Source organism: Equus quagga, chromosome 2 (assembly GCF_021613505.1).
Source record: "Equus quagga isolate Etosha38 chromosome 2, UCLA_HA_Equagga_1.0, whole genome shotgun sequence".
Classification (NCBI taxonomy): domain Eukaryota; kingdom Metazoa; phylum Chordata; class Mammalia; order Perissodactyla; family Equidae; genus Equus; species Equus quagga.
This window is the reverse complement of record NC_060268.1, coordinates 58,815,294-58,831,490: the sequence shown is the minus strand read 5'-3', so window position 1 is coordinate 58,831,490 and position 16,197 is coordinate 58,815,294. Positions and strand designations below refer to the sequence as shown.

Genomic DNA, 16,197 nt, shown 5'->3' with positions numbered 1-16,197 from the left:
GATAGTAAAGCTAGTATGAATTAGTAAAGAAAAGTCTATAGTGAATATATTGAAAGAAATATATATGTAGTTATTTAATATAATTTAAATGTTAACAAGTAACAGTATTTAAGAACTTAGGTAGGGGCCCACCTGGTGGTGCAGCGGTTAAGTGCGCATGTTCCACTTTGGCGGCCTGGGGTTTGCCGGTTCGGATCCCGGGTTCGGACATGGCACCACTTGGCAAGCCAGGCTGTGGTAGGCATCCCACATATAAAGTAGAGGAAGATGAGCACGGATGTTAACTCAGTGCCAGTCTTCCTCAGCAAAAAGAGGAGGATTGGCAGCACTTACCTCAGGGCTAATCTTCCTTAAAAAACAAAAAGAAAGAACTTAGGTAAAAGCAGTTTGTAATTATATATATTGATGGGCTTGGAAATTAATATTTTGAAAGCTTAGATAGAATTTATTTTCATGTATAGTTTAGTCTTGTCCTATGTGGGGTTTTAGGCTCTAAAGTTAGGGTGTTAGGCCAAAACCTTATATAATCAAAATATCCTTGAAAATTTCTTTGGAAATCATATGTTAGAGACCAACATACTACTGTTAATAAGTCTGATGGTTTTTTTCTCCATCATAGGAAGATGATGTTTTTCTTAAGTTGAGCACCAGATAAGATAGTTGGTTTGCATTTAGCAGCTATAATAAACAAATACTTAAACACTAGGAAAATAGCAATACTAATAGCAAATTCTTCAATAACACTTATAAAATTATGTGCTAGGCACTATTCTAATTGTTTTACATATATTAACTCATTTAATCTTCCCTGTGAGACAGAAAGTGTTATTTTCACCCCCATTTTACAGATGAGAAAACTGAATCACACACATTTTAAGTAGTTTGTCCGGGGCCACACAGCTGATGAGCTCTTTGCAACCAACCACTGCTAGCCTGCACACTCATACTATGGCCCATTGTAGAGAGCTGCTATGCAGTGAGGCAGATGCAGGAACAGAGCCTAACCGAAAGAAAAGGAGACTTTGCTCAAGTTGACTCTCGGGCATATTTTCATAAAATGGAATGACAGACATCATCTGTTTTTTACTATTTAAATTATTTCTCTCTTTTTAACTTAAATCATTAAGTTAAATATTCCACTCTGGTTAATATGCTTCTGGCAATTTTGTTCAAATTATTCTCCTAAATCATTTTTTCCCCATTGGGCGTACCTATATGTGAGCCAAGACCTTGTTTATATTGTCACAATTCCTAGCTAGATTTTGCTGAAATTTTTTTAAAAAAGCAATTTTGCTAGGGGCAACTAGCTAACTAACTGAACTCATATAGGAGACTGCATTTTTTTTTTTTTTTTGCCCGTTGTGGATTGTAATGAAGCATAGCATTGTGAATTAGTCACTAATCAATAACTCTCAAATTAGTGTAATGTAATGAAACTCATGTTCATTGAATGCCTATTATTTTTGATGAATAGAATAATTCTTTACCTTAAGTGTGTCCCTAAGCTAGTTTGAAACTGAGAGCCAGATGAAATAGGATTATAGTAATAGTTATGTCTGCTGAACACCTATCAATTTCATTAAAATAATAATGCATTGGAAAGTAGTGATATTCTTAACCCATTTATTAGTAACAACCTAAAAATAAATCCAGAAAATATAAGCAAGTATGATATGAATACAGATACCTCAAATGCTGAGAACCAGGAATGATATGAATATTTACAAATCTGGATAATTGAAAAGACTATTGGAATTCTTTCTTTCAGCCAAGAGAGAGTGAGAATAAAGATTTTTTTTAAGGAACCCAGCTGATAAACTGATAGTTCAGCAAATATCAAACCCATCCAGCTAAGCATTGTGTCTCTAATAAGGGGACTAGAAAGACCCAGTTGAGATCCTATAAAGTCAGAAATTCAGATGCGGCCAGGGATGGTGAGTCTTACCATATTTGGTTTCTCTGGTGGACTCACAGAATCATTTTTAGATGTGGAAGAAACTGTGGAGGTTAGTATTTTCTCTTTATAGGCAAGGAAGGCCCAGTAAAGTTAAGTGACTTGCCACGGTCTTAGAACTACATAGCGAAAAAACTGAGACCAGTTCAGCGTTTTTCCTTTACTCTACAGCCCTACTTCTTTTCATTTGTAATGAAAAAATATAATATACCTTTGTTTATCTTTCAGAATGCCTCCAAATCAATTGCATTTTATTCTTACATCTTCCAGCCATGTTTTTGAAATTGATAGGACACGTATTATTGCCATTTTATAGATTAGGAAGCAGAAACACAAAGTTTCTATGACTTGCCCAAAATCATATAGCTATTGAGGGACGAAGGAACGACCAAAGCTGAAGCTTTCTGACTCCTAGCTCTGTTCTCCTTCCATTATACTGCCTTCCCTTGAGTGAAAGGGCATTCTCCATACAGATTTACATCAATGAGGAGGGGAACAAGAATCCATTTCTTGGCTTGAGGCTCCCTGAATAATCATGTGTGTTGTACATTTGTCACTAGATAATTTGAGATTTTCTTCCTTTTTAGGTGAGACAGAATGTCAAAATATTTAAATTTTTCTAAATAAGTGATTGATTTCAGTACGGTTTTATTGGGCATTTTTTCAAGTAAAATAAAATGAAGCTCTAGTAATTCTGTTGGCATTTTTTCAGAATTGCTTCAGATTGCTGGAATTAGTCCACATGGTAATGCTTTAGGAGCATCAATGCAGCAACAGGTAAATCAACAAATACCTCAGGAAAAACGAGGAGGTGAAGTATTGGATTCTTCCCATGATGACATAAAACTTGAAAAGAGTAATATTTTGCTGCTTGGACCAACTGGGTCAGGTAAGCAACTTCCTGAAAAATTTCCTACTCATTTTTTAAAATAGAACGTAAGTGATTCTGTAGCCTGTGTCTTGTGATTGGGAGATCCTGGCCCTTGAGAAGAAAATCTAAGACCAATCTTATAGATACAGTGTTTCTGCATAGGCTTCAAGATGAATTTGAGGCATTGGTATTGTCCTCTAGGCCAATTCCTAACATCTTAACAGAAATAATAAAATAACATACCAGTAGATCTGTATAATAGTAGGAAAAAGATGTAACAGTAATTTTTTATTATATACTATTCAAATTTATTTTGCATTTTTGTACAGAAATTGTATGTCAACATAATGTTTAGTAAACTTTTAGTTACTATTTCTTCTTATAGGTAAAACTCTGCTGGCACAAACTCTAGCTAAATGCCTTGATGTCCCTTTTGCTATCTGTGACTGTACGACTTTGACTCAGGCTGGATATGTAGGTGAAGATATTGAATCTGTGATTGCCAAACTGCTCCAAGATGCCAATTATAACGTAGAAAAAGCACAACAAGGTATGTTTTCAGCATAGCTTATCTGTCCCCAGATGTAGTCTCTTGGGGAAGCAGTCTAATATTGGAAGATACTATAATTCTTATTTTGAGTCAAGGAGTAAAATTCTGTAATTATATAAAAGTAGGTATGTTAAACATTTTTTAGCATACTAAGGACCACAGAGTTTGCTTTGCCTTATTGTCATAGATGGCTGCTAGGGTGAAAACAGGCCAAGTTACTATTCCATTAGATGCTTAATTCTATCTTTGTTTTTCCTGTTCTGACGTCTCTCCGGGCTCCTATTGCTGAGGTGAGGTAGGGGAAGGGGCAAGGACAGGGGCAGGAGAGTACAGGATGAATCTAGAAACAGATTAGTTTATTGACCTACAGGATGTCATAGATACTGCATTTCTCCTCTCCCCATCTGTCATCTCTCCTTTTTTACATGAAAAGCTTGACAGCTTCCTCTCCAAATTCCTTTAAGACAAGATTATAGGTGGGAAAGAGTAAGCTGAAGTTTTGCTAGTATTAGCCCTGCGTATACCTCGTGCTTCCATGCTATACGTCTGTCTCAGCTTCCTTGAATAAAGAACCTGAAAACATTAGCGTGGTAGATAACTGTTGTCAGAGAGAATTGGTTATCATACCCAAGTGATATTATATAAAATAAATTACAAATATTTTCATAAAATGATGAATGGGAGAGATAGCATTGTATTTTTATAATATTAAGCCATTGCATATGTTAAGTGTGAGAGATTGAATAACCTTGTTCTCTAGCTACCTAGTCTTTTAAAGCTCAGGTTATCTTGTGTATATCTTTTTCATATTATAAATAGAATCCTCCTTAAATTATAGGAATTGTCTTTCTGGATGAAGTAGATAAGATTGGCAGTGTGCCAGGCATTCATCAGTTACGGGATGTAGGTGGAGAAGGCGTTCAGCAAGTAAGCAGTTGAATATTTTGTTCACGCCCACTAAAAGGAAGGGAATACATCAGCCTCCCAAATATTGTACGTTTGGTTTCACATTTAATTAGATTCTGTTTTGTTTATTTTTCCCACCCCAAACTCCACATACCATTTTAAAGCAGTTCAGATCCTAAGAGAAAAAAGCTTTTGGCAATTTTAAATACCAATTTACCTTTCTTAGGAAATTAAAAATATTTTAAAGAAGAGAAAAAATGAAATCTAATTTTTGTTGGTTTTATTTCTCAAAGACCCCGTGTAATATTTTTAGAGGACTCTTGAAGGAAGTTCTGGTTCTAACTAGACATAAGTGAACTATATACATGTATCTTACTTTTTTCACTTAGTTAGAAGATAGGATAAAATAGATAAAATAGTGTTTCATTCCTTGTAAAGTCATAATTGAAGTCATAATGATGAACTTGACCTTTTACTGGTAACTAATTATGACATAAACTACAGAGTAAGGAAAATTGCTTTTTTTTTGACCAAGACGTAGAGAGATACAGTCTCACTTAGAAAGTATGCTAGATAATTTTTTTATAAAGGCATCTTAAAATATAGGTATTTTTAATATTCTCACTGTAGTTGGGTACCATCTTATCTTATAGAGTCATAAGTCTATCTTTATGTCTTTACCATCAAAAACAACCTCTCGAGTTGACTATTTTCTGAATGAGTCAGGAGTCCTGTAACTATTTCAAATGAATTTATGAATTAGTATGATAATGCGTTAGATTTTCATGTCACTTGTAGAAATGTGGGAGTTTTCTTTAGTTGTGCTCATTGACCGTAACCATATATTATTTTCCCCTTTGAATCCAGTTACCTAAAGTATAATAAATAATACACTTATATGATGCTTTAAATCATTCATTCTTTATTTAGGGCTTGTTAAAACTACTAGAAGGCACAATAGTCAATGTTCCAGAAAAGAATTCCCGCAAGCTACGTGGAGAGACAGTACAAGTTGATACAACAAACATCCTGTTTGTTGCGTCTGGTGCTTTTAATGGTTTAGACAGAATCATCAGCAGGAGGAAAAATGAAAAGGTAAGTTTTTCTGAGGGGTTACTAGGATAGAGAGAATTTGAAGTTACAGAGAGTGGACACTCAGTTTCTATTCTCATATCTGCTGGCTGCCAGTTGTGGATTTTTTTTTTCCCAAAGATTTTTATTTTTTTTTTCCTTTTTCTCCCCAAAGCCCCCCGGTACATAGTTGTATATTCTTCGTTGTGGGTCCTTCTAGTTGTGGCATGTGGGATACTGCCTCAGCGTGGTTTGATGAGCAGTGCCATGTCCGCGCCCAGGATTCGAACCAACGAAACACTGGGCCGCCTGCAGCGGAGTGCACGAACTTAACCACTCAGCCATGGGCCCAGCCCCCCAGTTGTGGATTTTTAAGAGTTAGGTTTTCTTAGAGCGTACCAGAAATATATTCCCAGTTATTTTTTAATTTCAGAGTAGTAAGTTGGAAAACTTCTAAATATCATCTATATATGGGCGTCTTTAAAGTGTAAGTTGATGATTTCAGTTTTACATTTCATCTAAAAAGTTCTTTTCTTATTTGGGGTAGCTACTGTATCAGTAAAATTTCTATTCATTCTTCTTGTCCAATTCACTGAAGCCCAATAAAGAGCTTGTCTCCATTGCCCCTGCCCGTGGAGCGTACCATAGATCACTGCTGACGTTCACGAATGGAAGGAAGCTGTGTGGGGGCTGGGGGAGGGTTGTGATCCCATGTAGTTTTATAGATGCTTCTTTAAGCATTCTTATAAGCCTTGATTTTAACTGGAACTTATTTCTTCATATCCTCAAGGTACATGCCCAGTACCTATTTGTTGATTGATTTTGTTGATTGATTACAATAAAATGTAATGTCAGCATAGTGGCAAGAAGCCCAGAACACACGTGTGTTTTCCATGTTTTTGTGTTTTACATAATAGCTAGCCACAAATGGTCCCTTTTATATAATAAGATATTCTACCTAAATAAATATGGCATAGATCAACTCTTTGCTATATTGCTTGCCTTAAGTCTCCTTGACCTTGTTAAAGTAGCAGTTTAGTACTAGAAAAAATAATGCTGCTGGTGGGATGGTCGCCTGTGGTAATTCCTTTGCATAGCCTAGAGAAGCCAACTCTCGTGCAAATACTAACTGAGCCACGCAGTGCTGTTATTCCTCAGTACCAGGCCTTAGTCAGCATGGGTAATGTTATATTTTTATTTTTCATAAGTTAATTTATGTTTTTCTTGCTTTTGAAATTCTGCATGAATTAGCCTAACAAATTAGAAAGAAGAAATTACTTCTTTCTTCGTGTGTGTGTGTGTGTGTGTCTATGAGAGAGAGAGGGCTTTATATTTGAAGCTCTGTAACCAAAGGCAGGGACCATGTTCTGATATTTATTTATTATTAATACTTCCAAAAAGAATTTGAAGCTAGAAACATGTAGAAAGTTAAAAGTAATGTCAGAAAAGAGATCAGGGGCCGGCACAGTGGTTAAGTTTGCATGTTCTTCTTCAGTGGTCCAGGGTTTGCCGGTTTGGATCCCAGGTGCGCACATGGCACAACTTGGCAAACCATGCTGTGGTAGGTGTCCCATGTATAAAGTAGAGGAAGATGGGCACGGATGTTAGCTCAGGGCCAGTCTTCCTCAGCAAAAAAAAAAAGAGAGAGCGAGAAGGATTGGCAGCAGATGTTAGCTTAGGGCTAATTTTCCTCCAAAAAAAGAAAAGAAAAGAAAAGAGATCAGAAACATGTAGAAGGAAGGTTTAGGTCATAGTTCTGACTTAGTGAAAATTAACTCACTATGTTTAGCTTTGAACTTAATGAAAAATAGGGAGAAATCATGGACTTTAGTTCTTATTACCTGGAAGAGGAAGCGTATGAGGTCTTCGGGAGAAACAAAGATTAAAAAGAGTTTGTCACATAGATCTTTATGAAACAGAGACAGACATAAGAGAGTGTTCAGCAGTGATTTTATAGAGGATTAAATACATCCATGTGGCTGTTGTTTTTTATCAACCTTCACTGAAAGCCAGGGGTACGATATTAAATAATACATACCTATATTCCAACAATATCAAACTGCTTGCAGTCCTGAGTTTTATTCCTCTTGCCATTGCTCATGCCCTCCCCTTCCTCAATCCACTTGGCAAATATGTGTTCATCTTTTAAGACAGTCTGTTAAATGACTAGGTAATTCCTCTGTGAAGGCTTTCTTGATCACCTCCTACCCTGCCCCCCCAGGACGTGCTGCTTTTCCTCCTTTCCACTGCCACAGTTTCCTGTACAGTTGTCCTTCATTGCACCTATGATACTTTAATACCTTCAAGTGTTCTCACTCTAAATAAGCCCCTGTAGGGTCAGGGCTATCTTCACGTTAATATCCCCAGTGTTTTATAATAATGCTTAATAAACGATTATATATATAATTATGTATATATACACATAATTATATAATATAATATATACATAAATACATAATATAAATACATAAATATAATTATATATTTATTACTGTATATGCTTATATATATAATAAGTGCTTGATAAAATATTTAAGTTATTGAATGAAAGGTATTTTGCTTCTGACACACTGACTGTCCGTGTACACAGCTTAGGAGTGGATTTTTAATTTAGGCTTTCTCACGTATCCTGTGCTTCTCTTGTACTTTGTGTGTGTGTGTGTGTGTGTGTGTGTGTGTGCTGAGGAAGATTCACCCTGAGCTAACATCCACTGCAAATCTTACTCTTTTTGTATGTGGTCTGCTACCACAGCATGGCCACTGATAGATGGGTGGCGTAGGTCCATGCCCAGGAACTGAACCTGGGCCATCAAAGCGGAGCACGCCAAACTTAACCATGAGGCCACTGGGGCTGGCCCTGTCTTGTGCTTTTGACAAAAGCTGTATGACATATCAAAATTAAACTTTCTGACAATTGCCTGGAGTGTAGTTCTTTTATATTGACTGAAGCAAGATATATATACCTTAGCTACCCAACTTTTTGCAGCAAAGTTAGCATTCTTATTTAATGTCATCCTTATATATAAGTTCTTTATAAAATCTAAATTATTCCAGCTCACAGGTTGAAGTATGCAACCCCAAATCGTCATTTTAAGAGAATGCTTAGCAGTGACTTAAGACACTTGTGGATGATTTCCTTATAAGACTGCTTCTTCCATAGGCACTACTCCTATCTACAGAATTACAAAATTAACTTTGGTTACAAAATAATTACTATCTCCCTTTTCACAGTTCTTACACGTTTTGGAAACCACACGAATCTAGAGGTCTCAGAAAAACCCTGCAACATCATTATCTAAGTTCTAAGGGACTTCCCTTCATAGTTCTTACTTATCTACTTTTCCTAAAATTCATTCTTTGAGGGTTGGTTATTATATAGTAGTTAGGTTCACAGTTCCGAAGGCAGATGGACCTGAATTCAAATCCTGACTTTTACCACTTACAGCAAGAAGAGCTTGGTCAAGGTACTTAACCTCTCCTGACTTGAGCCACCTCAAGTCAAGCTCCTTTGTCCTTCTTCACCTTGACCCATGCATTTGGTTCCTAATCTGTCTCTCTGGCTCAAGTCTGTCTCTGACTGCCACCAAAATATCATCTTCCCCTTTACTTGCAGAATGGATTCTCTTTAAATTATTGAGCACAGAGCATAGATACTAAGTTCTTAGTAAATATTTATTGAATGAATAAATACAAAGCTAATTATCTTAGCCTATTTTCTTCATTTATAAAATGTGCATGGTAATAGAACTTTATTCTGTTGCAAAGGTCATGTGAGCTCTGCATGCAAAGTACTTAGTACAATGCAACTTCATTCTACTGTTTGTAATACCTGTTTTTCCTTTGGCAGTATCTTGGATTTGGAACACCGTCTAATCTGGGAAAAGGTAGAAGGGCTGCAGCTGCTGCAGACCTTGCCAATAGAAGTGGAGAATCAAATACTCACCAAGACATTGAAGAAAAAGATCGGTTATTGCGTCATGTAGAAGCCAGAGATCTCATTGAATTTGGCATGATTCCTGAGTTTGTGGGACGGCTGCCTGTGGTAGTTCCTTTGCATAGCCTAGATGAGAAAACACTTGTACAAATACTAACTGAGCCACGTAATGCTGTTATTCCTCAGTACCAGGCCTTATTCAGCATGGATAAGGTTCGATTTTCATTTTTCATACTGGTTAATTTATGGGTTTTTTGCTGTTGAAACTCTGCATACATTAGCCTAACAAATTAAAAAGCAATCCTGCTCACCTGGAATACCAGCCTATTTCTCACTAAATATGGATCTAGGAATCCGGGAAAGCACATTTTGTTATTTTGTTATGTTAGACATTTAGGAGTTGGCTTTATTTTTCTTAATTAAAATCGTCATTGTAGCTTAAAGCCCAAGGATATATAGAGAGAGAAATTATGCCAGCAGCCTACTCCCAACCCCTCAAGCTAGACACACAGGATTGTCCTTTCAGCCTTGATATTGTAAATGCTTTTGTTGTGACATACTCTGTATACTTTTTTATATTTTTGTCTAAAGTTTTGTTAGCTCCCACATCTACTCTGCAGCTGGACTCCTGGAGGTCACTCCAGACCACACATCCAATCAGATAGCAAATGTTTTGGGTTTTATGAATTTCGTGTCTCTAAATATTAGTCTCCTTGTCTCCGTTGCCACTGCCACTGCCGCTACCTCAAGTCAAGCTCCTTTGGTGTTCTTCACCTTGACCCGTGCAGTTGGTTCCTAATTGGTCTTTGTGGCTCAAGTCTGTCTCTAACGACCACGATCAAAATATCATCTTCCCCTTTACTTCCAGAATGGAATATCTTTAAGTTATTGAGCACAGTGCCTAGGAAATAGATATTAAGTTCTTAATAAGTATTTATTGAATGAATAAATACAAACTAATTATCTTACTCCCCTCCTTAAAGCCCTTCAGTGGTCCCCTTGCCTTATTTAGATGCCCCAAGATTGGTGCTCCCATAGCACCATGTACATACACTATGCTGAAAATGCTAGTTTGCTAATTTGTCACCACCCAGTAGACTAAGTTCCTTGGGGACAAAGATGGTGTCTAATTCATCATTCAGTCTCTAGTATATAAACACATAGGAGTTCACTAAATGTTGAATAAAGTCCTAGAAAGTCCATGTTGATCTAGAAAACGTCTTCAAGGAGTGAGGACAGACTTGTGATTTGTAATACTGAATCGTCTCATAGGTTAGTTGATCGAAACAAGTGCTTCTTGAAGGCAAATTTCTAAAGAACCATGAGAGATAATTACCTCACTTAAATTTTACATTTTCTGGAGGTAGAAATTAATAACCAAAAGTTGTTTAATTCCAAGATCTTGTGAAATCTGATGTTCCATAGTATTTTGATTTTTTTTGGTATGTTAAATTCTCAATAATTTGAACTCTACTATTGAAGTTTGTGGTAATTTAGAGAGACTTGTCTAAAGTTTTAGCTTTCTTCTATAGGATGAGAAGGTTAGTAACACTTTAAAATGAATGGTTTTTAGGAAGAAAGTGATAGTCTAAAAATCCTTTAGTCTGAAAGGGGATAGACATAAAGTTTCTGACCCTGTGTTTCTGAGTATTGGTGAATCAACGTACTTAATCCTCTGGAACTTATTTCTTTATAAAGTTAGGGCATCAGGCCCTTTTCATTCTAAAGAGAGCAATAATGGTGGCAGATAGTAATAGTTAATAGATCAAATGCTATATGGTTATATTAGGAAAATATCATCAAGTATTGTCTAAGTTTTTATTTCTTTTGAATGTATTTGTAGTGTGAACTGAATGTTACTGAGGATGCTTTGAAAGCTATAGCAAGGTTGGCACTAGAACGAAAAACAGGTGCACGAGGCCTCCGCTCCATTATGGTAAGTTGGTGTTAGTGTACAAAAACTAGATTATTTCTTGATCTCTGTTTTGAGGATACTAAGCTTCTGTGTTTTTCCTTAGGAAATATATCCAGAGAATTGGTCTAATGTTATTTTCTGGTGACTTTTTTTTTCCTCCTCTTTGGTCACAGTACATTATATTTTTCTTCTTTCTTTTTCTTTTCTTTTTTTAAAGATTTTATTTTTTCCTTTTTTTCCCCGAAGCCCCCAGGTACATAGTTGTATATTCTTCGTTGTGGGTCCTTCTAGTTGTGGCATGTGGGACGCCGCCTCAGCGTGGTTTGATGAGCAGTGCCATGTCCGCGCCCAGGATTCGAACCAACGAATCACTGGGCCGCCTGCAGCAGAGCACGCGCACTTAACCACTCGGCCACGCGGCCAGCCCCTTTTCTTCTTTCTAAAAAGAAATTTTAACGTGTTTGCAACAAGGGACACACATATAAAACAATTAATGAAATAGAGAAAATCAGTATTTTGGGAAGGAGAGTTTCAGAAAATTCTACACAGGCTTTTTAACTAAGCCCCAGAGTACCTTCAGATCCATTAAAATCCTCATTCTTGTTTGTTTGTTTGAAATTAAATTCCAGATATCATGACATTTTACTCCTAAATTCTTCAGTATGAAATGAACCCACTATTTTCTATTTTGTTACAAATCCTAGAAATCCAGCCTATTTTCAGCCACCAGCCACTCTCTTCCTTAGAGTTCTCTTCCCTACCCTGCAGGTCTTGCTGTACCGTGGGTTACTGTTGCCCTTCATGTTCCCAAAGCAAGCACATGTTTCTGTTCTCTTTTAAGGATTTCATTTCACTACTCTCATCTCAGTAGGACTTTTTGATCGAAACTATACATCCATCACAGACAGTTTGAGATTCTACTTTAATGACGGCCTAGACTTCAGGTGTTACTGATGAAGGGCTAATTTGTAAACATGCAAACCAGAAGAGTAGGTAATACAGGTGAAATTTTTTAGGAAATTTGATGTACTTAACTCATATTTTCCTTAAGATGTAATATAATCCAGCCCCTACCTGTAGGTAAAACTAGTTTTCATTAGTAAACAACTTTAGACCTACTGCAGCACTGGAAACAAATGCTTATTTGAAGTTATAGTTCAAGATTGAAGAGCTTGGTAGAGATGATTTAGGATTGAATAATTTTCAAAGTAAGGATTACCAGTTGACCTTCTTGGTGATAGAATATGCTAGGAAGGTTCTGAATAACATCTGAATCTGAAAGTATAGTCTTTTTGTGTGTGCATGGTGACCTAAGTAGGCAAAACTACAGACAAATAGCCTTCCCTTATAGAATGACTTCTCTCTGAATTTAGTTAGAAGCTGTTTTAATATGAAGAATATGAAAGCTTTTACAATGACTTTTTCAACACTCAGTTCCTGGTGCCTAAGAGGGACTCAATAATGATTGTTGAATTAATGAATTCAGTTGGTGGCCTAAAGAATACAAGTATTTTGTATGTAACTTCAGTTTTCCATGTAATTCATTACTTTTTATCTCTTTAGGAAAAGCTGTTACTAGAACCAATGTTTGAAGTCCCTAATTCTGACATTGTATGTGTGGAGGTTGACAAAGAAGTAGTAGAAGGAAAAAAGGAACCAGGATACATCCGGTAAGCATATTGTCAAGCCAGAACAGAGCTAAAACTTAAGATCACATCTTTATTTCTATAGTTTATTGGTCTGTCATAAAAATTGTACAAAAACCCTTAGACTCATAAGGGAAGTGGTAATCTCATAAATTTTCTGTAGAAAAATGTTCAAATTTTGTTTTATAAAATAATAGTATTTTGTGAATCTTTTTGAAAATTTATCTTCAAAATTAGCTTCCACTTTTTTCCCCTAAGGACGAGTATCAAAAGAGACATAAAAGTAATCCAAATAAAGACATTTAAATGAACTTTGCTGATTCTTAATTTGTGGGTAACTTGTTTCATGTCTTTCACAAGACCAAAATGTGGTTGACATTTTTCTCTCAGTTGTATCCTATCAGTTGACAAATTTGACACATTTTTCACTGCATTATTTACCTATTCCAGGGATCAGCAAACTTTGTTGTCGAGGGCTAGATAAATACTTGAGGCTTTTACAGTATTGCAGCTACTCAGCACTGCCCTCATAGCACGATGGCAGCCATAGATGGTCTGTAAGTGAATGAGCATGTCTATGTTCCATTAAATCTTCATTTATGTAAATGGGCAATGGGCCTTACTTGGCCTGTAAGCTGTAGTTTACTGACCCCTGATCCATTCAATAAATATTTATTATACAGTGCTTGACGTTAATGTTACCTACACAAAAATTAGGTTCTGTTTTAACTAAGTCACAAGGTATGTTATGTTTTATGTTTGCTTATCTTCTGAGATAACTTAGGAGGCAGTTGATTGGTTTTGAACAGCCTTAGTTACTTGAAGAGACATAATCTTTTATTTTTATTGTATAATGATAGGAATATAGGAGTCGTGGTAGTCTGATTGTAGTCTTTGACTAATTTGAGTCAAGTTGGATTTGGTCGGAAGCTGTCAACATATTTACCGTAGACGTGCTAAATGTCAAGCATTTGAGTTAACATAATAGATTCTACTTTTTTGCTGGAGAAATAGATTTTTTAAGCCTTCACAATTGAAGCCTTACTGTCAATTTATTTCAGTCATAAATTTGTTAGGGAAAATGTTGGGAAAATTACTTGCAACTCTTGGTTGTGTGGTCTAAGTGTTTCCAATATTTCACCACTAAGCAATCTTAAACACTATTGAAAGTGTTCTTAAGGGGCCGGCCCAGTGGCATAGTGGTTAAGTTTGTGCGCTCCGCTTTGGCAGCCTGGGGTTCACGGGTTTGGATCCTGGGCACAGACCTACACACCACACCACTCATCATGCCGTGCTGTGGTGGCATCCCACATACAAAATAGAGGAAGATTGGCATAGATGTTAGCTCAGTGACAATCTTCTTCAAGCAAAAAGAGGAAGATTGGCCACAGATATTAGCTCAGGGCCAATCTTCCTCACCAAAAAAAAAAAAAAGAAAAAAGAGAAGAAAAGTGTACTTAATATTTTGTGTGTATGTGTGGCTTTTCTAGGTAGTTGGGTTAATTTATCATTTTGAGTCTAGAAATCGTGTTTACCCCTCGTTTTTATTTATAAAAACAAAAACTGATTGCTTTTCATTACAGGGCTCCAACGAAAGAATCCTCCGAAGAAGAGTATGACTCTGGAGTTGAAGAAGAAGGATGGCCTCGCCAAGCAGATGCTGCCAACAGCTAAACTGTCAGACTTCTGTCCTGTATATAAAGCTTTTCCTTCTTTTGTTTAGGATTGTAACTCTCTACAGTCTGACATTAAAAGCATTGGATCTATCTTGGATATCATACATGGTCAGAAGCCTTTAGGAGAAAAATCAGATCATGTATATTAAGTAACATCACATTGATTTATACAGAGGACATTATGTGGACTTTAATGACACAATGTTCAGAGATAAAATGTACATTATTTTGGTTCAGTTTTTAAAAAATATGCTTTAACAAAATTCTTAGGAGTTCTTTCAAGCACTGCAGTTGTTGCAATGACTGTGGATTTTACAATAATGTTGCTCTACAAATGGGAAAATAAATTCTTCAAAATTGAAGATTGGGATACCATTCTTTAGTTTTAACCTTTTTCTACTCCTATTTGTTTCCTGAAAATATTAGAATTTTATTAATGTTAAAAATTGGAAAAGGTAGTTTCCATATAGTAAAAGTTTCATGGAAAAAGTACCCTGAAGAACCATATTTTGATGATTTGTTTACCTGTATTCTTAGTCTTATCTGCTAATGCATGACACTAACTTCCCAGTTGGTACTATAAAAAAGGCCATTCTCTTGCCCACTTGTCTGATTTATTTGCCATCTTTGTCCCTTTTAGTACCATGAGTGAGCAGATGGAATTGAAGTCTGCCTTAAATCTTCAGAAAAAGACTACATCTAATTCTAAAGGTAGCATGTAGCATCAGTCATAATAACAGCCATGTGCTGAACTAAATAAAATATCCTAATATTGTGCATTGACCTAAAGTACTCAGCTAGGGTTTTTTTGTCTTGTTTTTTGGTGCTAGATATTTGTCTAATTCTTTGGCTTCATAGAACATTAAAGAAAATCTTTGCTTTGCTATCGGCAGAAATGAATGTGTTCACACTAAAATATAAGTTATTAACCTTCATTAAAAAAACTAAATGGTGGGGAATTTAGGGGGCTTAAAAATGAAAATTATTTTATTTGATTTCGTAAATATTAAAATATTGGGTACTTTTTAAGCTTTTTTTCTTTCCTTCTATAATGTTGATAAAAGTTTCTATACTGTTCATTCAATTCAACCTCATTTGAAATTGTTTAAATCAGACTACATTTAAATTTTTGTTTTAATTTTCTGGTGTATAGACTCTTGAGTTTTCCTTTTTTCCCTTTTTCTTAGGAAAAGAATTTTAAGCTTATTAGCAAATTCTAAATCCTGTTGATGAAGAGTTGGGCTTTCTATGATGTAGTAAGAGATGTGAGATATCTATTTATAGCCGGAGTAGGAGCAGAAATGCACCTTTGCAGAGTGTTTAAGCCTGGTTGTTATAGTATGGAACAGACATAAATATCCTAGTCTCTCTAGTAATGGTTAAAGTTCTTCTCAGGAAGTCTTTCATATTATAACTGTTCATCATCTTTCCCTTATAGCATCATCATTTTCCTTTTTGTAGAGTGAAAATGGGAGTAGCTACTAAATATATTAAGAGTAATCCTCCAGAAATGACCTGGGAGACATTTTAGTTATAACAACTTACATTTGGTTTTGGAAGTTGTTAATAAAGCATAATCAATGTTTTTAAATGAAACACAACTGAGTATAACTACGATTTGTATCCTGAAACTTATGTTTTGGCATTTGAATAAAACAAAAGGACTAAGTAAAA

At 35.9% G+C, this 16,197-nt stretch overlaps 1 protein-coding gene across 2 annotated transcripts in view; it reads left to right on the top strand.

Moving 5' to 3' along the window:
• The window catches only part of CLPX (caseinolytic mitochondrial matrix peptidase chaperone subunit X), a 35,352-nt gene extending 19,155 nt beyond the window's left edge, over positions 1-16,197 (top strand). For both annotated transcript variants that reach the window (XM_046653711.1, XM_046653710.1), the window contains 8 exons: positions 2,667-2,843; positions 3,211-3,375; positions 4,214-4,302; positions 5,212-5,376; positions 9,200-9,499; positions 11,130-11,222; positions 12,765-12,871; positions 14,431-16,197. In XM_046653711.1, the coding sequence (XP_046509667.1) occupies positions 2,667-2,843; positions 3,211-3,375; positions 4,214-4,302; positions 5,212-5,376; positions 9,200-9,499; positions 11,130-11,222; positions 12,765-12,871; positions 14,431-14,521 (1,187 nt within the window). In that variant the 3' untranslated portion in view covers positions 14,522-16,197. The remainder of the gene's footprint in view (positions 1-2,666; positions 2,844-3,210; positions 3,376-4,213; positions 4,303-5,211; positions 5,377-9,199; positions 9,500-11,129; positions 11,223-12,764; positions 12,872-14,430) is intronic.